Source organism: Leptidea sinapis, chromosome 21 (assembly GCF_905404315.1).
Source record: "Leptidea sinapis chromosome 21, ilLepSina1.1, whole genome shotgun sequence".
NCBI classification, from domain to species: domain Eukaryota; kingdom Metazoa; phylum Arthropoda; class Insecta; order Lepidoptera; family Pieridae; genus Leptidea; species Leptidea sinapis.
The window spans coordinates 10,154,193-10,180,666 of NC_066285.1; the positions used below are offsets into that span (position 1 = coordinate 10,154,193).

Sequence of the window (26,474 nt, forward strand, 5' to 3'; positions counted from 1 at the left end):
TTTCTATATTATCCGAACTATTATGGTACTATATTACGGTATATACTCATGTTTGATCGGCAAATGACGTATCCACACTAAACAGGATGCTAAAGAATCCTGTACTATATCTTAAGCCGTATGTTGGTATTAAGTAGTGAGTACATAATATAAATATCGAATTTCAGGAAATAATCACATTTTAAAAAAAGGGAAAAAAAAGAGCAATAACATATCCAATTGTAAAAGTTTGAGCACCTCTGCCTGCGGCCGATATCATTATTCCCCGCCCACACACCCATTTCATTCATGCTACCTGCGATGGGCGCGCGGATTGCGGAAAAAACAACGAAAATTTTATATTTTTATGTACTTATTATTACTTCATTATTATATCCACTTGCTCAGCGTCTCAACCGCAGATTCTGCTCGACGTGGCCGTTACTGATTCCGATACATTTACTGCAACGATTCACGACATTGTTGTAGTGTCAGTGTCAGTCTTGCAGGTCAAGTGCATAACTTGTTCGCGAAACCTACGTGCTACGGCGTTGTTATAATTTTTGCGCCATAGACACATGAGCATCTTAAAATAAGCTTCATTCGAGTAGACGACGCACAAAAACGAACTAACTAAAAATCACGCAACGAAGCGGCCGCAAAATTTTGCACATCCGATCTATACGCGAGCTGCCGCGTAAGTGAGTGAGTGTAAATGTTGGAAAGCAATAATTCTAATTTACGCGATTGGCGGTACCGGACAAAGGACAAGGTAAAGGTGCTAGGCGAGATGCCTCACCTTTTTCGATTGAGTCGCCCGCCCCGGCTGGTCAGCTGACGCCATTGGACTGAGTTCAGGGCGATGACCTTAGTTTACTGGTAGAATAAATAAGTCAGGGGTTCTCAAGATTTTTGAAACCATTTAATATGAGATGTTCTTTTGACTGTAGCATTTAATATTAGTTGTTTTATTTTTAAACTATTGCATAGCTTTTAAGCTATTGCATCGCTTCTATTGCGGACCTTGAGCGTGGAGACCGAATCCAGAAATTCAGTAACGAAAAATAACCTAACACTTACTAGATGTATATAGATATTTCGGCACGGTCATTACAGTTCCCGTAGAACAGAGGTTATCACGTATGCTTTTTGTGCAGAAGGTCCCAGGTTCGAGCCTGGGGTACATCTTGATTTTTTTATCACGTTTTTTTAATTTTAATTATTATGAGAAGCATTTTTATTTAGTTTCACCTGTCCCATTGTCTGTCTGTAATCAAATCTTGCAAGTTAAATTTTACTCACTTCCCGTTTGCTTTATTTTTTTAATTAATTTTATCAAAAAAAATACTGCATAAATAAAATAAATAAATATTTATAATTGCATAAGTTGATAAAAAATGCTATGCAATAGCTTTACCGCGGCAGTCCCCGAGTGCCACACGTCTTTTTTATTTTATTTTATTTTTAATGGTGTCTCCGCATTCTATTTCATATCCGAGTCAATTAGCGTACAGGTTTTTTTTTACATAGTGTATATGGATAGTCTTCTACCATTCATCCAAATGTAATTGCCATTAATTAGTTTTCGGGTAGTGCTATAGGTGTCTTAAAATACGTAAGGTAGTATGGAAGCTAGCAAAGTTTTTGTGATTGCAAGGAAGTGAAGCCGTGATTACTTACCATTAGCGGCCGTTTTTAATAACCTATCTATCCTTAGTTAAACTTACGGATACATTGATGTCACCGTTTAATGACAAGATCTTATCTATCCATAGTTATAGTCCAATGCTATCTGTCAATAGGTTATTGAAATGTAAGTAAGCGTAAAATAATAGATTTGTCTACGTCTAGTAAGTTAAACTAAGGATAGATAGGTTATGGTAAACGGCTGTAGGTCACGCAGTTTGTTATCGTATTGCACAAAAAATCTCTTAAATATGTATTATACTCATCTTAATTTCATACACTAAATAAAATAGAAGCACCATTTTTCAAATCACGCCATCTTTATAATTGCAATTATTGTTTTAAGAATGTATATACCTACTATGGATGTAAATTATAGATATGGTATAGGAATGACTGTTGCAAATTCAAATGAAATAGCTGGCAATATGAAATTTATTCAAATTAAAATACATTCTAATTAAACTGAACGTAACTGAATAATAACATCTCAATTATTTGTAAATTTCCATTATTCAATTGCTTTTAACATTGCAACTTGGTATGATCGAGTAAATCAAATAAAATAATACTAAGGAACATATTCATTATTATTTCAATATGTTAGTATCACATAGCCAAACTTGCAATAGCCCATAAGCTCAGTAAAAGATAATATATATGTATACTATATATTTTGATATATTTGTCAACTGTATCATTAGAAATTTTCTAAAGCCTTCGCTGTGTTATTAATAAACGCGAACTAAAGTTATTCCTAGGTTAAAACTTTTTGTCTATATCTTTCCTTTGTCTCTACAGTATTACATGACAGGGAGAAGTAATTTTAAACATGGAGTAGCTTTACACTGCGTTTATTAGTAAGACAGTCGAAGTTTAGGAGCTAGTAATATAAACAAAAAGATTTGGACTAAATGTATCCTCCGTGTATATGACTGATATTTCCACATTACAGAACGACTGATTAAGTCGTACTTCTACATTGTGCGCAAGTCCATCCAGGACTCGGTCCCGAAGGCCGTGATGCACTTCCTGGTGAACTACGTGAAGGATAACCTGCAGTCGGAGCTGGTGACTCACCTGTACAAGTCTGACCAGGCGGAGAGCATGCTCAACGAGTCCGAGCACATCGCCCAGAGAAGGAAGGAGGCTGCTGACATGCTCAAGGTAATTAACTAATACTACTGGTGTGGGGCACTGCAGCCGATGTAATGTAGTCTTTTAGCGGTAAAAGTATATAAGTGTACTAAAGTAGTACAGAAACTACGTACAAACGTTCGAAACGACGCACGCACACAGACGTAGGTCTCAATAAGACCAATAAGCGAGCGTCGCAGTGCTGTTAGTCGCTCCATCAAATCAAATCGAAATCATTTTATTCATGTAGGTCACGGAAATTACCCTGTACAATAATTTATTTTTCTTATTGAATTTACTGCCACTTCGTTAAATGGTTGAGCTAATGAAAAGAAGTAGAGACTCTCGATCTGATGCCACTTATGTGTGCTTGCATTATATCTAACGTTTGTACGTAGTTTACTTACTGCTTTAGCGTATGTATATATATATATATATATATATATATACTGTGGTGTGGATATATATATATAATATATGTACATATAAGAACATTTGCCAAAAAATATGAACTTGTTATTTCGACTATTCGACTTAGTCGAGTTATTCTTTCGTTGTGGTATAAGTTTCTACAACTAAATCCGAATGTACCAAATACACGTGTTACGGCATTCGACAAAATTGTAACGAAGAGCTTAAGTTGTGATTTATTCATTTTAAAAATTTTAATATTCTTTCAGGCTCTTCAACGCGCCGGACAGATTATCAGCGAAATCCGTGAAACACACATGTGGTGATATCCAGCCAGCGGGGCCTCGAGTCCGGTGCACTAGCTAATTGTTCTATATATAAATATAAACTCGTGCTGTTAGCGATCCATGTGCGTTACTTATATCTCTAATTACTTAATAACTCGCTCTTCGCGTATTTCCCTCTAAATTAGGCACATACATGACAGTGGAATACGTCGGGCGATTGTTAGATTAGGTTTTCTGCATTTGTTGATGCGATATGTTGTTGAACTCTTCATAACTTTATTTTGTACCGTTCAATGTTCAAAGGAGTTGATAGTTTTATCAATTATATTTATATTTAACAAATGGAGTGTTAACAGACAATTATAATGTCACACCTATATAAGAAGTTTCTGCCGTAGCTAGTGAAATTATGTAACGAGCGCAGTTGTAGTGCTGCTCCGAATTTTTGGGTTTTTCAAGAATCCTGAGTGGTACTTCAATGTATTGGGCAGGGCTTATCAGTTACTATCAGCTGAACCCCCTGCTGGTCTCGTCCCTTATTGTCATAAAAACTTCTACTGAGAGCAGAATATATCTATGCAGAAATATATCTATGCAATAGTGTAACATGATTATAAATGTAGAAAATTTGTTAAAAAGTAAACTCCAGTACTAACTGTTGGACCTAACACATTTTTTATGTTTGTGGTAAGATTAATTTTGTGTGAATGTCTCTTAAAAAAAGACCAATTTCTATTTCATATGGATGTCTCCTTTTGGCTAAATACTCTAATGCATTGAAAAGATCAAAGTATTGTACAGTTCTGAACAACCTCGCTTCAAACAGATGTAGAAGAATTGTTGCGATAACCAAATATTAAGAATGGCGTTGAAATGTATTATGTATTAGTTATATTTTATTGTTGAAATTTGTATGATAAATATCGGCCAAATTACTGATTAACATTTTATGTTCCATTGTCATATATATTTTGTTCGCTATTTTGTGTTGAATATGGACAATTTCATTTAGAGTCAGGCGGAGTGTCGTATTAAAAGTAAGGAGACGACGACAAATGTGTGGATTGCATGTATGCTTACATTATGTTTATCAAACAATCACCCCTTAAATAGAAATAAATAGAAAAATTAAATTGGTTTGCATTTGGCGGAGAAATGGAAAACCTTAGATAATTTTTACGTCTAGATAGAACTCTAGCTATTAGACAAGGCACGACAGTAGGCCAGGTTCATTACGTATATATATGCTTTTATACACTTTCACTTTTTTTAGTATGTGTGCGTTGCTATAAATAGAGGCTAACTGTTCGACGCTATTTTTTCGACGTTTCACTGCTGTCAGTCTAGACGTATAAATTATCTAAGGGAGAAACGAAATGTAAACAGACTGAAAATCTCCCCAAATTAGTTTAAAAGTTAACAGATGTCAAATATTTATCTGAAAACTTTGTTTGTCAGATAATAGTGTTGTAAATGTATCGGAGGGTAGGTGTACTTTTCGTAGAAGCAATACGCAGACATACTCGTTATAGATAAGTCTCGTTTGTATGTTAGTTTTAACGATATATTATGCACAAACCTAGTTAATGCAGTTACCATTTTTTCTGCTTATGTTTTAAAGGTGATTGAGGCCATAGCTGTACTCGTCATTTGTAAGAATATATATCAAAAGGCAAACTCAATAAACTTTTAACAATTTTTAAAAGTATTTCAATCAAATAAGAGTGCTCTAGGCGGTGTTCTGCATAAATAAATGTTTGTAATGTCTGATTTTTAAATATCTAATAAACGTTAGAAAGTGCATTATGTAAAGCGGTGTTTTGGTGTGTTTGTTGTTAGTAAAAACAATAATGAATAGTACACGATGATTCTTGATTATCGGCAATGCACCATTAACCTCTTATATGCCAACATTTCCCTCGCGCCCGCAGAAGCTACCTGCTGAGCTGTTTTAGCGCCAAACACGGCGCGGCCACTTGAAACGTCGATGCGGCTTATGTTACGGGTTGGTAGATAAACAAGCTAGGCTTATTGTAAATAAAAAACATTATATATCATAGATTCGTGCTGTGAATGACGCCGCTCTTACGAGAAATTGACTATTTTGCTAAGCACATGGGAGGTTAATATCAAATAATCCCAGTCTAGCACACTCCTAATGGATTGAAAGTTATTTTGTTTCAAATATATTCGTTCTATACACATATAAGGATATTTTATCAATCGCAGTCTTACTTATAGAACTTCATTGACTACAGCGGACAATTTGTACGAAACTACAAATTTAGAAGTGTAAAGTAAACGTAAATCATGTCAAAGATTACTTTCTTGTTTTCCTTATATTGTCAGAATGTTTTGAAGTGAACATCTTCTGCCGTAGATTAAGGTTTGGTCTCCGCTGCGCTCCAACGAGAACCGCAGGCGAAGTCAAAAAGTGCGGCATCGAATACTACGCCCAAGTGGGCGTACTCGTGCCAGTCTCGTACAATGTGTAACGTTGACGTGCCAAATGTTCTGTTAAACTTTGCTAATAATTGAAACAAAAATGTCGTGTTGCGTAGTAAAACTTTGTAAAAATAATACTAAAAGAATTAAGAAAGACACTGGGATCACATATTATCAGTAAGTATTTTGTATTTTATTAATTTAAATATAAAATAACACGAATCGTATGTTACAAAATTTGAAAGATGCCATTCAGTGTCAAGATGCCACGCACACAAGCATCTAAGGTATTGTTCTTAGGTAGTGCGGTATCTAGTTGGAGCGCAGCGGAGAGCAATCTTTAATGTAAGCCTTATGCATTGTATTTATTTAAAAAAATGTCAAATTAGTATTGTAGCTTTTACGTTCATGTCATTCTAACGCTTAAATCCAAGTAATCCCACTGAAGCTGAATTATTATTGTTTCTATTACTTCATACTTAATACAAGTGATATTAATATTAGTCATTGATATTTCCCTTTAGGAGTGCTTGAATTTGTTTGTATTTTTTACAATTCGGTTATGATGTAACTGTTATATTGTTTATTATTGAAAATTGTGTGAATTTCGTTTTATTTTGTATCTGTAGACAGGGCTTATGGTAGATTTAGTTATGGTATTTGTAGTTTTAATATTATAGAATGTTTGAAATAAGTTCCTTTGCATGCTTTGAAGTCATTATTGTGTCATGATTGAAAAACAAGGTATTTATTATGATTCTTATAATTTTATCTGGATTTAGATTTAGTATTCCAATGTTTAAAATACAAGATATTTATTGTTATAGTCTGATGTGTGATGTGCTTTGTACCGAAACATTTAATGTTACGCAACTTAAGATTGTATTTAAAAGTCTGTTAAAATAAATAGAATACTATCCTTACTCCCACGTGTTTTACTACACAACCATTGTTTGCCTTAGTTACCTGAACATAAAAAAACAGAGGATACGATAATATGTGTGATAGAGGGTAGTTCTAAAATTGATAGTTTTCCATAATTTTGATGTTGCAGCTAACTGTGTTAATTGCCGTTAAAGCCGTTGAACTAATTAACAAGCTAGCCTTTCTATTACGTAAGCAGCTCCCTTTAAAGTCGCAGCCATCTGATAAAATCAGCCAGTCTAGTGAATTATAGGGCTGGCCATACACTAGTATGCCGGCCCTATAATTTAATGCTGGCATTAAATTCATGTTTTTTGATGAAATAGCTAATGAGCTTGCAACCGCTGCGTAAAACGACAATGTGCCGGATAAAGTTCCGTGCTTTTGGCCTGTTATATAAAATAAACTAATTCTATATTTCATAATAAATTATAAAGAAATTAACTGGTTTTTTTAGCCAATTTATTAAATACTACTAGCTAGCCATACATTGTCTGATTCAACGTGATAAATGCAGAATTAATTATATATTACGTCAAAAAAATATTTAATTTTATTTGGTGTCTATGTATTTATATATTCATTTTATCGCCAAATCGTCCAAGACTCTGGAAGTCATCAATAGGGCCAGACAAACTCGTCGCTCTATTGTGTTTTATCATAGGTAGTGTTCCAGAGTTGTTTACCCTGGTTTTTGAAGCCGATTTACACCTTCGTACTACATGCCAACTTTCTTGATCTTTCCAGGACGATACGAAATGGGTACCTTCAAAAATGCATGTACCTGTGGTCATCTGGAGGGCAAAGCCAAATTGACTTCAAAGAAGACGCCACAAATTAGAATATCGTCTCCATCATCTTCTAGATGTATGGCGGTTCTCCACAGTACGGTTTTCAAGAAACTTTCTTCCGCGTACTACGAAGCTGTAGAATGAGCTTCCTTGTGCGGTGTTTCCGGGACGATACGACATGGGTATCTTCAAAAAAGCGCGGACACCTTCCTTAAAGGCCTCCTTTGATTCATCTGATGTTGTAAGAGAATGTGGGCGGCGGTGATCACTTAACACCAGATGATCCGAACGCTCGTTTGTCCTCGTTTTCTATAAAAAAACCTTATTTTAGCTGGAGAATGAGCGGCGTTGATCATTTAACATCTCCCCTTTCTATAAAAGAGCAAAAGTCCTAGCCATAGTGCCATCGACGCTTCTACTTTCTTATCACAAACAAAAACATTACCGGCATGGGTAAGGGAATTAGGATTTTAAATGTTATATCAACCCGGTATTAATGTTTGATCAATACTCAAGATAGTTTCAAGAACAAATAAAATACAAATGTTATACTTATATATGTTTATTAGAATAAGTGACGTTATTATACATTTTAAAATACGGAAGGAATTATGAGCGCTAAGGTGCATCTGTTAACAAATGTAATATCTATATATATATATATTTTTTATTACAACACAAAAGTTTATCCATAATTCGATGAAAGATACATAATACTGGACCTTTACAAAAAATACAAACATTTAAAAATAATAAGATTTACATTATTCGAAATACTATTAAAAAATGAGTAACAATATTTTTACATCACAGCATCTAATTGTTTCAACACGTACATTATCTAATATGGCTAAGATGACGACTATAATGTTCTTGTACAAATAACTAACGGCTTTGGACGAATTAATCACTGGACACGAAACTAAAGAATATACTACAAAAACACGGGTTAAAGGAGGGACGATGACAATTATTATCAAATAATGATAGTGGTGCCTTAAGCTCTTTAAAAATTTAAATAATATAATATTTACATACCTATAGTAAGGGCCAACAAGACGAAATAAAGTGTAAACAAGTTTTAGGGATTCCAAATTTTTTTATCAATATCTTTGAACATTTAAAAGAATTGCTATCTTTCAAAGTTTGTCTAGAGCTGCCAGACTATAATTCCAAAATAATAATTAACAACTACACTCGAGAGCATAGAAATCGGACACCTCTACATTTTAATCGCTAACATTTTTTAATTTTAATTTTGTTTGCGAATATAATTTAAATTAAAGTACATATTATTAGCTTCCTAAAAACCTATGACCTTCGAAATCAATCAAGTAGCAATATAACAACCGAATGGCCCAAAATAGCTCGTTTCAGGTTTGTAGGACTTTGAGTAAAGTTTAAAAGGTTAAGTAAGGGATGATGTTAATGACATCATTTTCATACCAACTCGCAGTCAGAAAGGTCCTTTATCGAATACGCCATCACTCTGAATAAGAAAATGGATACGACACCGGAAGTAGTGTCACAAGTGGTTGCACTAATTGAAGTTAACTAACAGAGTGTACTTTAATTTAAATAATATTCGCAGACAAAATGAAAATTAAAATTTAGGGGTGTGCGATTTATACGCTCTCGAGTGTAATTATAATAATAACAATAATACTAAGTTAAAACGGAAAATACAAAATACGTATCACTTCGAACGCAATCCAAACAGTAATGAATAGCCTAGTGAAACTCTATTCTTAAAGTAATTCAATCGATTGTATGAAACGTGCAGTCATTGACAGATGACGGCTTGTAAAAAACGGGGATAGCCGAAATCCACTACGTTTGAAGTATATATATACTTCGTCGCCAATCGCCACCCTGTAATTACTACTATATCAAACTTATGTCAAATGACTGTACGTTTCATTTAGTAAAGTAAATTTCAATTTTTATTAAGCAGTCCTGCCTCTTATTACGTAGTATTTAAATCCTCTTTGGGAATGAACTTGTTTACAAAATGGCGGACCAAAATCAATTCTAACAACTGCGGTACTGACTGCTTTCCTGTTTTACGAAACACGCGAGTACGAGTGATAGGGACAAGGATATTAATATGTAGTTCGTTACTCAATCCATCCGTTTGTTTACAATCTTTATCTTATCTCGTTGGCCTTAGTATAGTTTTATTTATTTAATGAAAAAATAGCTACTATAATAATAGGTTTAAATTGAACTTTAAATCTTTATTAGCTTCACCTGTTTGTTTGTAACCGACTCATTTGGGCGAGATTTTGACCAAGCTTAAACAGCCAGATTTCGTTCAAACTTTGTAGATTTATAGATGATAATACAATAATTTGATAAAATTATTTTTTCTTTTTTTTTCTTTTTTAAGATTTTTGTTAATTTATATAATTTTCATCTAACGTTAACATGCTAATTTTTTAATTTCAATATAAATTATCTGTTTTTTAGTTTTGTTTTCTACAAAAGCGTATTTTTAATTTTTTTTACTACTATCTATTTGTGTTAATGTTTCAATTCGTAATCTTGCGTTATTCTGACAGCGCCATATTGTTTACTGAGGCTATAGGGCTCTCACTATGCGTCCAGTGATTAATTTGTCTAAGCTAACGGCACTAAATCGCACATTGTTCAAATTCTAATCTATTCTCAAAGAGTATTTTTGTAAAATAATAATACTGAGATTAACAAATATACGAATGCAGAGCCTTATTGTACATACAGTCCATAATATAAACTATGCAATAACGTTATCTGTAAAAAGCGCAGGATATGATGACATTAAATAATTTAGAACTCAATTCTATAGTAACATTTCAAAATAAAACAAAATTTAATGTTTCTGCAAAATTAAAGATACATTTCTATGGAAATTGTACGAAATAATTTAGGTACACTCTTTTGTACTTCCTTCATACTTCCAACTCGCAAATATAGAGAAGTAGATTCCAATTCTTTTACTACGTATATTGCCTACTTATTATTGGTTATTATCGATCGCCGCCCAATGGAACATTACATTCAAAACATAGGTAATAATTACTAAATCACTATTAAAATTAGTTCAATTTCAGATTATCGAGTTCGCGGTAACTTGAGAACCATAATAAAAAATTAAACGAAGAAATAAATAATAGAAAGCATGCACATAAGATAGATGCATTTAAATATAGGTAATACAAAAAAGTTATATAAGTATCGAACAAAATTAAAATTACTTATGGACAAATGCAATTTGAAAACAAAATTTTATGAAGGACGCGGGATTCCAACCCACGACCTCTCGCGTTCCGTGCGATTGCTCTGCAAACTGAGCTGTATGTGAAGCTTACTTGTGTATTAATCGTAGAAGTGAGGGTTATCACTTTAAAAACATAACAAATTGTTTATATTACTCATGGATACATAATAAACAGACATCGCTATTCCTAAGTCTTGTACATTCCATTATTACAATACTGATGGAATAAAATAACAGTTAAAAATACCCACTCATATATTATCAATGACTAAAAAGAAAAAGATTTATAAATAATGAGCTAGTAAAATACGCTAAAGAATACTTTAAATCTAATCCATTATTGTTTTTACGAATGTGAGTTCAATTAGTAGCTGAATCAAACAATAAGTTCTCGCCTAGTCCGCACCGCAGTCGCAAACAGACCGCGCGGCTCTTGTAACAAAAAGAGAATACAGTTAACATGTTTAAAAATTACGATCTATTCATTGCTACAAACATTACACATGTATGGTATTAAATCAAACTACCTACAGATCAAAGTGCTTTCATACTAACAACAAAACTAGAAACTTAGAAGAATTTAACCAGACATAACACAGTCGGACTAAACTAATATAACTTTTTAGAAAATGAAATTACTCAAAAATAGAACGAATTCAATCTCACGAACCAACAAAAAAAATCAAACTTTGCGGTAAACTGTCCTATTTTTAAAGGAGAAAATACCGTCTCCAGATCGTTGAAATCTCAAAGCCTTAAATTACACGATTTAAGAATTATTGAACATTCACAACTAGGCCTATGTATCACTATCGCAACTAATGAATATAAAAATACAACATGCAAAAATGCGGGTACTTCGTAAAATGTATAAAAATATCGCTTCTTGATTTATTGTATAAACGATTTTTGTACTTAATAGGTTTTACTCATAAGTCGAGAGATTCATTCATTCATTATTATTTAAATATTTTATTCGAAATAATAGTCCAATTTTTCATTATACTATCGATGAATTTATTTTTGGTTAAAAAGATAATATATTATATTTATTTACTCCATCATTTTTTCGGACAACCCAGACGCGGTATGTATTTTAATATATTTAATTTGATAATAATTCGTCCATCAGGAATAGTGAGGGTCGATTCCTATTCTGATAGTAGACTGCAGGTTCCATCTCTGTTCAAATGTTTTAAGGTTATAAGTTGCATGCGTTAGACGTACTTGTTCACGCAGTGATAATCGCTTCTGTATTTACTTCATGATCATCATCAGCCGGAAGACAACCACTGCTGGACAAAGACTTCCCCTAAAGATTTCCATGACGATCGGTCCTATGCGACAGCACTGCGAGGACACTCATCCAACTTATTCCGGCGATCTTGACCAGATCGTCGGTCCATCTTGTGGGGGGCCTACCAACACTACGTCTTCCGGTACGTGGTCGCCATTCGAGGACTTTTTTGCCCCAACGGCCATCTGTTCGTCGAACTATGTGCCCTGCCCACTGCCACTTCAGTTTCGCAATCATTTGGACCATGTCGGTAACTTTGGTTCTCCTACGGATCTCCTCATTTCTGATTCGATCTCGCAGGGAAACTCCAAGCATAGCCCTCTCCATTGCCCTCTGAGTGACAATGAGCTTAGCATGTACTTACTTGGTACCGAATTATTATCTACGAGGTAAACGACAATCGTAAAAACCACGAAACATTTTCATCTATATAACATACGAAGAATTTAATTTAAAGACTGAAGATTTTTTTAACTCTCAACGCAATTAAAAACGTTTTGTGAGCCGTTCGAATATTTATAAAATATGGCAATACTGACTAGCGATGTTAATCACTTATATTTACTGATTTTGTTTTATTTTCACACAAAAACTACATTGATGGTATCTTTATAACAGTTGCCAGACTTTTAGAATAATCTACCATCTACTAGTACGAATAATCTATCCTATTATTATTATAAAGCTGAAGATTTTTTAAATTGAGTTTCTTTTAACGCGCTTATCTACGGTACTATCAGTGGGATTTGATCAATTATTTGATTTTTTATTATATTTATTATATAATATTCTAAATTATTGACTAACTTTAGGCTGCACACCTTAGCCTAGTTATTTAAATGGAGATATGAAATAATCGCAATAAGGAACTTCATTATCCCGGCACGCGCTACCTTAGGCCCGGTATCCACGACAGCGAAGAGGAGAGGAAGTGTATTTTGATAACCAATTAGATTTCGTTATTTCCGCATCTTCTCTCCGCTTAGTTTCGGTGGAAATGGATCAAGCGGAGAGGAGATGTATTATCATAACCAATGAAAAGGGCGAGGCCCTTATCCCCACTGCCTTCTCCCCTCGTACACCCGAAAGCGTTGCTGTAAACACAGCTCACATCTCCTCTCTTCTCCTCTCCTCACCGCTTTGGTGGATACCGGGCCTAACGCGGTCTTACCATTACGTCACATAAATACAATACTCTACAGAGATATTTATTGATCACAACACCAAATTTTTCATCAATGACGATCTATACACATATAATGATGTATCATTGGTAGTCTGAAAGCGGAACAGCAAAAGTGTGCTTAAAGACAACTTAAGCACACTTAATTTCTTCTTAGTCGTGTGTCAACTGTCACTGTCCGAATCAAATCTGAACTGAATATATGTTTTATATTACTATATATTATTTTTAACGACTGGAGTAAATGCGGCAATTAATACATATAGTATTCGAAGCTTATAGGTAATGGTTTAATTTGTCGCATGGTCCATATTTCGACTATTATTCTAAATAATACATACATAGATCGCAGTATGTATGACAAAAATTATTTGAGGCTGCAGTAAAATGCAAAAAAGCGGGTAATTACTGTTGATTACTTTAGGTATTACATTAGTTCCAAAAAATAATTAATAGGTTCATTAGAAAATTAATGGGCGATATTAATGACATGGTCAATGACGCTGTAAGCAATTTTGCCCTTTGGTTGCAAGACATCTTTGCAAATTAAAAGGGCGTAACTTTTGCACGTATCAATTAGCCCATTAAGTAATTATTCTCAATTGCACTAAGTAAAAAGATAAGTTCAGTCAATCCGCTTAGCTCACACGAATGTTACAACTTTCCCCCTTATTCATAATAGTCTGCTAACTTAAAGCATTGCTAATTCTCACTCTGTCTTCTTCTATTGTCCTAAGTCAGAATGAGAAAAAACACTCCTTAGCGGCTGTTTAAAGTTAGCGGACCATTATGAATAAGGGGGTTTATGTCTAAGTATAACACTTTTAGTTATATATTGTATAAGAAAGGTCTCGACCCCGAATTCACATCAAATTTAGTTTCAAATTTATTATATCAGTTAATCAAGCATTAAAAATATATCCTACATAGAATATCGCATTGTACATCACTATAAGGGTAGTTTCACACAGAGGTAACAAGCGGTGCGCGCTTGCGGGCGCGTCGCTAGGACGCGTTCTGTTTCTTATCTCCATCCATGAGTCTATCATCAGCGCAGAACTTTTCCAGCTGCTTCACGTAGTAAGTGTTGAAGTTCAATCTGTAATAAATATTTAAATATATTGATACCTACACTGTACCTCTGAGTCTAAGGCTGAGATCTATACAGCGTACTTAGACTTTGCTCAGACTTTACTTATGTATAACTTAGATGAGTGTGATAAAACGCGAACAGGACTTTTGTACTGGACTGTCTTATCTTAAGCTCAATAATTTCAAGTAAATTTATTGAAGTAGGCGTTACTTTGCGGAAATCCACAACTCGCCTTTACACGAGGCATCCTCAGGAGATGTTGACTCGCCAAACTCTGGCACGAGACTGATTCGAGTCTCGTAAATAATCGACAAATATTGGTGGAATTAACACTTAAGAAAACTCAAAACACTTAGATAATTTCAGATGTCAAATGACTATAAAAACGAAACCATTGATTATGCTAAGCTCACACTCAGCTAAAGTTTACGTAAATAAAGTCTCAGCAAAGTCTTAGTACGGTCTTACATCTCAGCCTGAGTGTCAAATGTAATCGAAGTCGTAATAGATGCCGTTGATGCTAGATGTCAATGACACCTGTGACGTCACTTATTTCTATAATTTAATATAATATATCCGTAACATATATCGACATTTTAAAACTCCTTTGGCTCCTTTGCACAGGATGCTGGCTAGATCATGGGTACCACAACGGCGCTATTTTCTGCCGTGAAGCAGTAATGTGCAAACATTATTGTGTTTCGGTATGAAGGGCGCCGTAGCTAATGAAATTACTGGGCAAATGACGTCTCAAGGTGACGAGCGCAACTGTAGTGCCGTTAAATAATCCTGAGTATCAGTTACCATCAGCTGAACGTCCTGATCGACTCGTCCCTTATTTTCATAAAAAAAATAGCATTTCATAGTCTGTTTACAAGTATTTTTAGTGGTTGGGTGTTGGCAAACTACTACTAACTATTACAAGAGTACTATATCTACCTGGCAGATATGTTGAGCAGCTTATTGGTGTTATTGTCTCGCGCCATTCGCTCGATGATGGCCAGTACTGAGAGCAGCGCGGCAGAGAACCGCAACCCGTACCGCGACACGGAGCGACCGAACGAGTCCGAAGATCCGCCTGTACTCGCGCCATACCCCGCGCTCTTACCACGTGACATAACATATTATTATATTTATAGTAACTTTATTTTTAAATAATAACACACACAATATAATTAGTAACTCGTTCAAACCAAACTAAAAAATATAAATGGAAATACTTATTAGCTATAGAAATATATGTAATGGCGTTTTTCGTTCGTAATGGCGCTTTGACATGGGGAGAAGAACTGATAAGAAACTCCCAGCCGATCTTTTCAATCATATAACCTATAAGTTAGCCTGTTTAATTTGATACAATTTTATACCATTTTAGGTGGTCTGTGCAACCAGTCAAAAACCATGCATCATTATCTTCTATATAATCTACTACGCTATAGTAAGCCTTCTTTGTCAAAGAATTTGTAGTATATTTCTTAAACTATTCTCAGTGAGTTAGCCCTTAACTCTAGTTAACTTAGTAAATGGCACGTACAGTTTATTCTTTCATCTTGAATTTAAGGAATGTAAATCACAATTTTTCTTGAATTCGGTAATATTTTCTGCAACATACATTATATTCAATATCTGGACGACCGAACCTTGCTCGGATTTTTAAGAAGGTTCATAACTTGAACAAAAAAAAACTTATAGCACATCTGGATTCGAACCGGGGTCTTCTGCTATCCGAATCACAAAATGTCCCATCTGAGCTATTATAGTTTTGTATATAAAGGCGAAATGTACCTTTGTATTCTAATATTATTGTAACTATTTCTCATTAAAACACGGATAAAACTACATTATTTTTTAAATTGAAACCTAGCTAGATCAATTTCTCGCCCCCAAACTACCTGTATACTAAATTTCATTAAAATTGTTGAAGCCGTCTCCGAGTATCACATTATATATATATTTATATACAAGAATTGCTCGTTTAAAGATATAAGATTTCTAGTAACATACATAACGTAATAAGTAACTCATTTAAGGCTTAGGCCGCACTACGATTTTTTCACGGGAGCGGTTAACCGCGAAACCGCTCAAGACGCACACATTGCGATTATAAGCCGCGAAACGACGCGATCTTCACAGTTTTAAGATGGATTAAAAAGAACAATATATTGTTGCGTTGACACTAAGAAAAAATAGTCGACAACTTAAATATCGCAAATATCGGTTGAATTAATTTGTTGATTTATTAGTTGGTTGTTGATGAATTGAAATTTTGCGGCAGTTTTGTTGTAATATTTCACGGTTTGAAAAACAGGAGCGGGAAAAAAACGCAAGATTCGTTTTCTTGTTTCATAAACTCACACGGCTATAAAACCGCTGCGGTTTAACCGTAGTGTAGGCCTAAACCAAACTAAAATAAACTAAACGGAAAAACTAATTCAAGTTCAGATCACAGTATCGGGGATTGCCAAAGAGCAGCTATTAAGTGATCTCTGCCACCGAACTCCATCATCATACCACATGGCGCAAATGTTTATCATCCTCACCATCTGGATATGTTTCTCTACGTGGTAGTTTTAAAGGACATTCCTAGCGTGGTGTTTCCAGGATAAGCAACTTCACTAACCTAATAAGCCCGCAACGCTCCTGTGATGTTGAAAGCGTGGGCGGTGGTGATCACCTGATACTTAGATAATTAATACGTCTAGACAGAGCCTCTTCTTGCTGCTAGAAAACCGAAGAAAACAGGCCAGGTCTATTACTCTAGTGTGCGTGACAAGCTACGTTTTATACTCGCGATTTGTATGTCACTTTGTGTTAGTGTGCGTGCATTTCTTAAAATAGTCAACCTCAATTTTTTTGAACTATTCAATTTTTAATCTTTAAGGTCAACCGCATAATACTGAGTTCTTATGTGCGGATAAGAATACCTTGTTACACTATTTATTAAACCTTAACAATAACTGACCTAAAATATAACAGATATAAGATTAAAAATTGTTACAAGTCAACTCCGCTATTATTTCACCTTAAGGAAGTTAAATAGCAAATTTTATGATGATTAAATTTCAATAGATTATATGTATATTATTGGATAGATTGATTCAAGTTTCGGATTTGGGACACATATTAAGCTGTTCTGATACATATAACTTAAATATATGCACACTACAATGAACATGGATCAAATTAAATATAAGTAGATGAAACACAAAATAATAAAATATACCAACTCACCATGGAAGTCTAAAGAAGAGTCATGAAAAAATATAGTAATACTGTTAGTGATTTTGTACACAAATACTACATGGATGCATTTTTAAAGTGAAATTAATGTCATTATTTCAGTGAAATCATTAATTATCAACACGGCTTTAAAGCAAAAAGAAACTTCGCGAAAAATTATCTCACTTTATTACACAAATAAAATTTGAAAACAAAATTTATGAACGATGCGCTGGAACCTCTCGCGTTCGGTGCAAGCGCTCTTCCAATCGAGCCAACCGTTCGAGTGACGTATCGTTGATAAGTCTTGTATGCTTTGTTCAACCTCACTTTATGATAAGAAAATTATCCCTTATACTATAATATAGCATGAGAGATGGAATCTAAATCTAAGCGAATTATTTATTCGGTATCCGGTGTTGCGTCTAAAGCCATGTTTAGATGACCGTGATCGGTGCTGGTGTAATGACAATCTTATTAGCTTGATAATACGGCTCATAATACCTCGGAATAATCCGTATTGTCATACGTCGATCCAAGCATACTGTTAAGCTCTGCGTCCACGAAGTACTTGTGCATCTCCTTTGCCAATTAACGTGATAAGGTAGCGTTAACAAAATAATAAAACAATTGTATAAACATTAAGGGCTAAACTGCTTAAAATAACCAGTGTTGAAATTATTAAACTACGATACGATAATATAGAAGTTAAAAAAAGCAGAAGTACTAAAGATAAATAATTAAAATAGAAAGCATAGGGCTGAGAAAATAACTTAAAATATGTACAGAAAACAAGTGTAAAGCAATTTATAAAATTTCTTTATATTAGTAGAAATATTATCATAATTTTGCGTAACGTGTAACTTACATGGGTCAAGAATTAAACACGTAACATAATAGTAAGTATTTCATTTTATATAAATTTCTTCCAAAGCGTAGATAGTTTGCTTGATTTTTCGGGCAACTTCTCAGCACAGTTCATCAAAATATATTCATAAATACAGAACATAAATCACATTCTTTGAAAAATATATAACACACCACAAAAATAATATTTAAAAAAAATTCCTGAAAATCATCCAAAAAAACTTGAAATCTTTTTAGTTACAAAATTCTTCTATGATTGACACGAATATTTTAAATATACTAAGTGTATGAATTAGTTATCCTATCCTTAGTCGAACGAAACGAACTTTTGAAATTTTGGTATATGAAATCTCTTGCAGATTCTGACGATTCCACGGGGAGAAGTGTGCGAAGTGTCATGAGATTTCATGTATAGAATACTAAAATTCGTTTCGTTGGACTTCAAGCTTACAGCATATTCTTACACACACTTATGGGCGACGATACCTACTCACTTGTCAACAAGCTATTTGCCTGTTTCAGAAGAGAGATAGAAAGAGTTTCAAGAAGGGACTTCTTAAATATTTAAGAAGTCCCCAGATTATATCACATAGAACAAATACCTGTATGAAGGCGCAGAACTGCACACAGACCAGACACAGCGTGGTGACAGCCTTCAGCAGCTGGGGGCTGGTGAGCATGCAGTCACCCAGACACGACTCCAGGAAGTCGTTGTGCCGCTCCAGCACCTCGTCCACGTTGTTCACCTGGAAAGTATTGGTGACTCGTGTTTACATTCAATATCTGGATTACTGATGAGATAAGTTATTGATTGTTGGATGTCATTTCATAAAAGGCATTTATTTTCTCAAAAATTGAATCCTTTAGAATTCTTTTTCATATCATTTGTATATACTAGATAGTAGCGGCGCAAGAAACTCTCCCAGCATTCTTTTTATTGCGCTATAGATAGATATACAGATCATCACCATCATCACCATCATAATATATGTTCACAAAAATCGTCACCTTTTTGCTCTTAATAGTGATTTTCATTATTATAACACTAGAAATAAGGGATTGCTTGTAACTAATTCTAGTAGGCTTCATAAGATACATAATAGCTTTAAGGGTAAATGTATACACTTCTACAATAAAGTCCCAGCCACTGTTCAGGCATTGTCTATAAATAAATTTTAAATATATATAATATAATAAATGTTTTATAAAAAAATGGCTCTGTCGTAAATCCTATTACTCCACTGCTGAATATCTAAATGATCGGACAGCCTGGGACTAGATTGTGATTATTTTATAGCAACTGTACAATATTGTATATTTTTATTGAAAAGAGCGCAAAAAAAAAGAATGCTGGGAGAGTTTCTTGCGCCGCTTCTTCTCTCTCAGAGCGCCATTTGTTTCCGAAGCGGTAGTAGTATCTAGTAGTATAAGAAATGACATCAAAAAGAATTCTAAAGGAATCAATTTTGAGAAAATAAATGCCTTTTATGCCTTTTCATCATTTCAGCTGGAAGACGTTCACTGCTGGACAAAGGCTTCCCTCAATGAAAAAAAATGACGATCGATACTGCGCGCTGTCTTCATCCAACCTTTTCCGGCGAAATTGACCAGATAGTCGGTCCGCCGACTAAACGCCGAAACAGTATGACCAAAATGAGGACGCATGACAGCAAAGCGGTCAATTTAAATGGCCGCCATTTTGGCGCACTTGGCGAGTGAACAATAACGTAACTCCTAACACCGAAAGGTAGAGAGGGAGAGGATTGGTTGGAAAAAGAAAATTTCCGCCATTTTTCTATTTCGAATTCGCTTCAACCAATCAACCAATGGCGAAATTAGTACACTTATAAATTAAATTATTATAATTGCTCAAAACAAAATTTTTACTAAAACATAAAATTTTACTCTTTTTTAAATAAATAAATATTGACACACTTTTACACAAATTATCTTGTCCCAAACTAGTCACAGCTGGTACTATGTGTACAAGAAAACGATATATTTAATACAATATACATACTTAAACATACATAAATACATCGAGATTGTTTCCGAACAAATATTCATCTTCATTATATAAAATATTTGCACCTACCGGGATTCGGACCCGGGACCTCTAGCTCAGTAGGCAGGGTCACTAACCACTGGGCTATAGGGGTCGTCAAACTCATATACAGATACCTATTTATAAAAGCCTCAAACGATTATCTATAGTAACACAATACACAGTTCCACAAAATCGTTATTTAATTACTAAGGTATTTATATTGACCAAAACCTATTAGCGACGAGGCACTCAGATAGGATGAATCAACGATAACCTGAACGAATACTAAAAAATTATACTAATGCGAGAGAATACGTCATTATTTGAATTAGTAATTAACTACTTCATGTTCCATTGATCTGGAAGGTGAAAGTGAGAAGATTTGGATGTTGTTTAACGGTTTTTGAAGTCCACTTCAACTCAAAAGTTTTTTTTATTCTAGTACCTACGTGTTACGTATTTATAGAATAGCATTGCAATCCTAATATCCTAGTATTTATAGATTTCTGTTATAAGCTAACGCAAAATATCAATAATCCCTTCTAATACTATAAATGTGAATGTAAGTTTGTTTGTTACGCTTTTACGCCCGAACGACTATACAGGTGGCCCACCCAAACCGGTCAGTATGGGGATTTTAAAATATATAAGAGATAGAAGAATATCTTCTAAGGAACCATGATATCGAATTTAGAGAAAACAAAAACTGCATTCATAGACTTTCAAAAAAAATCATGTACGACTCGGGAATCGAACCCGATCATATTGGAAAAAAAATACATTTTTGTTTTATTGCCACATTGATAGTGTAGGTTGTAAGAAGTGATTGTTGCTATGAAATTTTGTGTCTGAAATTAAAACGTTCACGTTCCATTTTCAAATAACAGCAAAAACATCGTTTTACTGGTACGCAGACATTAAGCGTTCATTTTTTAAAATTGAAATTCGGCAATCTTAGAAGTTCACATTCCATTTTCAAATAACAGCAAAATAAAATCTTTTTACTGGTATACCCAGACAACATGACGATTGGTTATTGCCTACATTTTTTAACGAGTAAAACCGACAACTTACATGAAACAATATCAAAATAAAGCAATTTCTTTTAATTTTAGACACAAGGTTTGATAGCAACAATCACTCCTTACAACGTACATTATCAATATGGCTATAAAACAAAAATGTATTTTTTTCCAAAATGATCGGGTTCTATTCCCGAGTCGTACATGATTTTTTTTTAAATCTATGAATGCAGTTTTTGTTTTCTCTAAAATCGATATCGTGGTTCCTTAGAAGATATTCTTCTATCTCTTATATATTCTGAAATCCCCATACTGACCGGTTTGGATGGGCCACCCTGTATATCGGCGATAGGCTATCGCCTTTGGAAAGGATATAAGGTATACATTTTATCCCGGAAAAATCAATGGTTCCCGCGGAATTTGTGAAAAACTGAAATTCACGTCCATGACATATTACTATACCAATAGTAGGTTTAGTTTGCCATAGTAATCTTCCTGGAAATAAGATAATATAATATGTTGGGAACAGGAGCGAAAACGGCCACCGGAACTGGAATAGGACATCAGAAAATTTTCAATACCAAACTTGCTTATTATTTTTAAAAAGCCTTTATCTACGAGAATTAATATAAATGTGATATATATTATAAAAATGTGAGAGTAGCTATATCTGTCTGTAACTTCTTCTAACTCTTTCACGGTATGTTTTTTGGAAGAGGTGGAGAAAGGATCCTACGGGTCACCTAATGTTCAGTTTTTACCGGCGCCCATCATTTTCAATCTGTCGGTCGCGACCCCTGGAGGTGTCGCCAGGCCTTACTCGCCGGAAGCCAAAAGTGTACAATAAAAACACAATTTTAGTGAGAAGGATAAGCTTGTTCAATTTTCAAAATTTTCTCATATTGTAGTGCCATTTTAGAGCCTTCCTTGCCAGCATACTCTTGTTTTCTTAATTAAATTTTAATCTATTTATCTCACTGACAAGGGGTCGCGAGAATTTTTCAACCTGTAATTGGGTCGCGAAATAAATAAGATTTGAAATCACTGAGTTAGAGGAACACCAGACGCACACAGTACCACTCTCGGCCTTTTTTAGAATATGGAAACATAGCCATTATGGAGCAACCGATTTTAATAAAATTTAATATAGATATAGAGGGAGGCAAATTTACAATTTAAGTCAAACCAGAACATAGCCACGGTAATGTTAACATACATACATTACGGTAATGTATGATATCACCCTACCTGGCACATACACACGTACACATAATGTAAGACGAAGTTCGGACCATCTCTAGTACAGACTCAGCAATTTCAGCTATTGATACTTAAGAAAATTTGATTATCTCTCTTATAAATAGAAGAATTGGTTCCATAAAAACTCAACAACAAAACCACTTTTGAATAAAATGCATCAAAGGGAAGAAATATCAACAATATTCTCGGACGCTTTTTTGTGCCTTAACAGCGTAAAAATCTACAAAATGTTTCATTGAAGGTCTTACAATGAGTAATCTATCCTTGTGACGTGGAAGTCCAACGCACCGCCTACGTGAAAACAAAAAACCGCTCCGCCCACTGCAGTAACATACTGTGCAAAATATTTGTTCTTTTGAATGAATGAATAAGCTGGAACAAATAGGCTTATCTCATAACTGTATAGGCATGGCAGCAATAGATTTTTCAATTTTTTAAATTGAGGTCGACAAGAATCTACGGGCCGGCTCCACAAACCACCCTGATACACTTCTTCTGGGCAATAAATAAATGCCCTATGCTCACAGAGTTGTCCTATATATCCAATACAAATGATTTAAGTTTTCTTTAGTGTTAATTCCGCCAATATTTGTTTCTAAACAATTCGACACGTGTTTCGCCTCTACACGAGGCATCCTCAGGACGTGTTGTCTCGCCAAAATCTGGCACGAGACACGAGGCAGTCTCGTGTAGAGGCGAAACAAATATTGGCGGAATTAACACTAAAGAAAACTTAAATCATTTGTATAATTATGGATTTCTGTGAAGTAACGCCTTTTTCAATAAATTTTCTATATAACCAATTCATATATTTAAGCTGAAACCAGGAATGCATTTCACCGATTGTTTTTGATTGCTTTCATAAGATCAGTAACATTCAGACTTATTTGAAATCATAAATTATCCTTTAAAGTTTTCATAAAAAGTCGAAACTAGTCAAAATTATTGTTTATTTTAGTACTTTACTAGCTGACGCGACAGACGTTGTTCTGTTAGAAAAATGATCTAAGTATTCGGAAACAATGTAATGGACTAAACTCGTCGGAATAGTGTAATCAAAATTAATGAGTTAAAAATGAAACAAAACCGTTTTTCTGAATGATTTTATAATATGTAGTATTTGTGTAAACAGCTTTTATATATAACGGCTTTATAATTGCCATATTTTATTATTTTTTATGGTATTAAAATGGATATAGTATGTTGTCCTTAAGAGATAGACATATTCCATCGGGGACTTTTCTGTAGATCTATATAAGATCCACAATTCCACCATACATTATTTTGTTATATCTCCAAGGGTTTAGGCAGCGTTTTCATTGAAAGCTTCCAGTTTTCCGACAAATATCGTTAATGTATAGAAATATGTATATAAAAACTTAACAAATTATATACTAAAACCTTCCTTCGCTATCCATTGGTGAAAATTGGTGCAGTAGTTTATGAGTTTATCGCGGACAGACACCAGTGGGAGGCTCCTTTGCACAGGATGCCGGCTAGATTATGGGTACCACAATGCCCCTATTTCTGCCGTGAAGCAGTAATGTGTAAGCATTACTGTGTTTCGGTCTAAAGGGCGCCGTAGCTAGTGAAATTACTGGGCAAATGAGACTTATCACATTATGTCTCAAGGTGACGAGCGCAATTGTAGTGCCGCTCAGAATTATTTCAAGAATCCCGAGCGGCACTGCATTGTAATGGACAGGGCGAATGAATTACAATCAGCCGAACGTCTTTATCGTCTCGTCCCATATTTTCATAAAAAAACAAAGACAGCCGCGGCTGATGACTGTGATATAAAATATGGAGTGACAACAAACAAGACTGTTCATATTTGTGAAGCCACAACGACCATTAGATTAACGCCAATTGCGACATAGAGCGGCATGGATCTCGTATCGTAATGTGTAATATGATTCGTAATTGAATTCGCCAGTAGCGAAGGATCAGCAAGTTGCACGTCACCTCCCACTGTTGCGCTCGCGCATCGCGTCGCCTCACTCGCAGACAGAGCCTCGGGTGCGCGCCCGTTACCAGAACAACCTCAGTGACTGTGGTCTGTGTTTGTGAACGTTCAGTGATTGGAATCATTATCAAATATTTAGGTGGGTTTTATAATACAATATAATTGACAAATAGAGTCTCTACAATCTGTTTCGTACACGGGTAAGTCAGCAATAAGTAATGCGCACAAAACGCCCATTGCCATTTTGAATTTCATGTTTTTTTCTTCTTCTACATCTTCAATGATAGTTTTTATTGTTTAACACATAAAATCATATCCCTTTAAAGTTCACACAGTGTAACAAATACTAAATTTACCAATTATTTCTTGTAAACCGTAATACGTAGAGATGGTACCTTCAGCCTAAAAACAATAGTTGATATATTTTATAATGATCTTAAATTTTACTAAAACCGTAAACACTGAAATATATAATTATAACTTCAAAGTAGCAACGTAAAAAGCAACAAAGAGAAATTGGAAACAAGGCGTCTGCGAATCTCAGACAGAATTGCAAAATAATTTATAGCAACTGAAATTGCTGTTGACGAAATTAGATCCCCTGTGTCGATACTGTTTTCATTTTTCAACTACTTTATTTACCTTCGTCAACAACAACATACATTCTTGTATTGTTCACAGCTATAATACCATTCAGAATTGTTACTATCGCGTTAAACACTAAGTAAAATATTAATATTGTTAATATAACGTCACTAGAATTGATACTAACATATGTGGGTGTAAACATTGAACTTCGAGCATGTGTTGAGAGCCCTAAAACAAGGTCGGCGACAATGACGTCATGCTATATGATGATGCAGGACATACGGGTCAGTTTGTCGAGTCAGTGGGAAGTAATTGATAAAGTGGAAACGCTGCACAACATGCTGGTATCCGGTCGATGTTTTAAAATAGAGACAATGCACTCGTTAGATTGCAATGTGGTGTTTGCAGTCAGGTTCTTGTAACAGGTTGGACTACGTGCTCGAGCAAGCTGACTTGTCTAGATGTTAGTATATAGCGTAGAAACAGATTTACTTGCTTTCTCTTACAGACGTATAAAGGGTTTAGCGATCTTTAGATCGAGGTCTTAAATCTTAATGTCATACGTTGTCAAAGGTCAACAAGACGCTAAAGTCTCTCGTCTGTACTAAGTATTAAGTGTAAACAGTTGTTTTTGTTTTTCTCTTACAATAATACATACTGGGTCACGGACGAGTTAAAAAAAAAGGACTCCGCGCCGTGATTTTAGCTAGTGAAGCACCGTTATGCTAGTGTGTGTGCGGTTACGGGGGATACTAGTTATCTAACTAGTTACAAAAATTTTTCTCCCTTAAATAATCATATATGGCAACAAATACTTATAAAGTATCGTTTTTACACTTTTTCATAACGCACGACGGCATTTTTAAAATATTTTATTGTGACGCAAACTGATCTGTCACAGATGATGACAGTTCTCATAATGGCCGCCTATCGGCCTGTAGTAGTGTAAGTGTGTGCGTGGTGCTATATATATTATTACACATTTAATCGGCTTGTTTTGGTGCTACACTGTT

The 26,474-nt window shown here is 34.6% G+C and overlaps 3 protein-coding genes across 12 annotated transcripts in view; 2 read left to right on the plus strand and 1 right to left on the minus strand.

Moving 5' to 3' along the window:
* LOC126970624 (dynamin-1-like protein) overlaps positions 1-26,474 on the plus strand; it is a 587,387-nt gene that overhangs the window by 28,866 nt on the left and 532,047 nt on the right. For 5 of the 8 annotated variants that reach the window (XM_050816675.1, XM_050816677.1, XM_050816673.1 and 2 more), the window contains 2 exons: positions 2,621-2,832; positions 3,483-6,868. In XM_050816675.1, the coding sequence (XP_050672632.1) occupies positions 2,621-2,832; positions 3,483-3,539 (269 nt within the window). In that variant the 3' untranslated portion in view covers positions 3,540-6,868. Of the gene's footprint in view, positions 1-2,620; positions 2,833-3,482; positions 6,869-26,474 lie in introns of those variants that run through there. The other 3 variants (XR_007730677.1, XR_007730676.1, XR_007730675.1) reach the window with 1 other exon arrangement.
* Positions 8,207-26,474, minus strand: part of LOC126970621 (gamma-tubulin complex component 2-like) — a 63,228-nt gene continuing 44,960 nt past the window's right edge. Inside the window, exons 13-16 of one of the 2 annotated variants that reach the window (XM_050816667.1) lie at positions 19,181-19,324; positions 18,216-18,293; positions 15,432-15,595; positions 8,207-14,498 (exon numbers count right to left, since the gene is read on the minus strand). In XM_050816667.1, coding sequence (XP_050672624.1) covers positions 14,405-14,498; positions 15,432-15,595; positions 18,216-18,293; positions 19,181-19,324 — 480 coding nt within the window. In that variant the 3' untranslated portion in view covers positions 8,207-14,404. The remainder of the gene's footprint in view (positions 14,499-15,431; positions 15,596-18,215; positions 18,294-19,180; positions 19,325-26,474) is intronic. The other variant, XM_050816668.1, reaches the window with a different exon arrangement.
* The window catches only part of LOC126970619 (transient receptor potential cation channel protein painless), a 28,486-nt gene continuing 26,871 nt past the window's right edge, over positions 24,860-26,474 (plus strand). The window contains exon 1 of one of the 2 annotated variants that reach the window (XM_050816665.1): positions 24,860-25,012. The gene's annotated coding sequence lies outside the window, so the exon portion shown is untranslated. Of the gene's footprint in view, positions 25,074-26,474 lie in introns of both variants that reach the window. The other variant, XM_050816664.1, reaches the window with a different exon arrangement.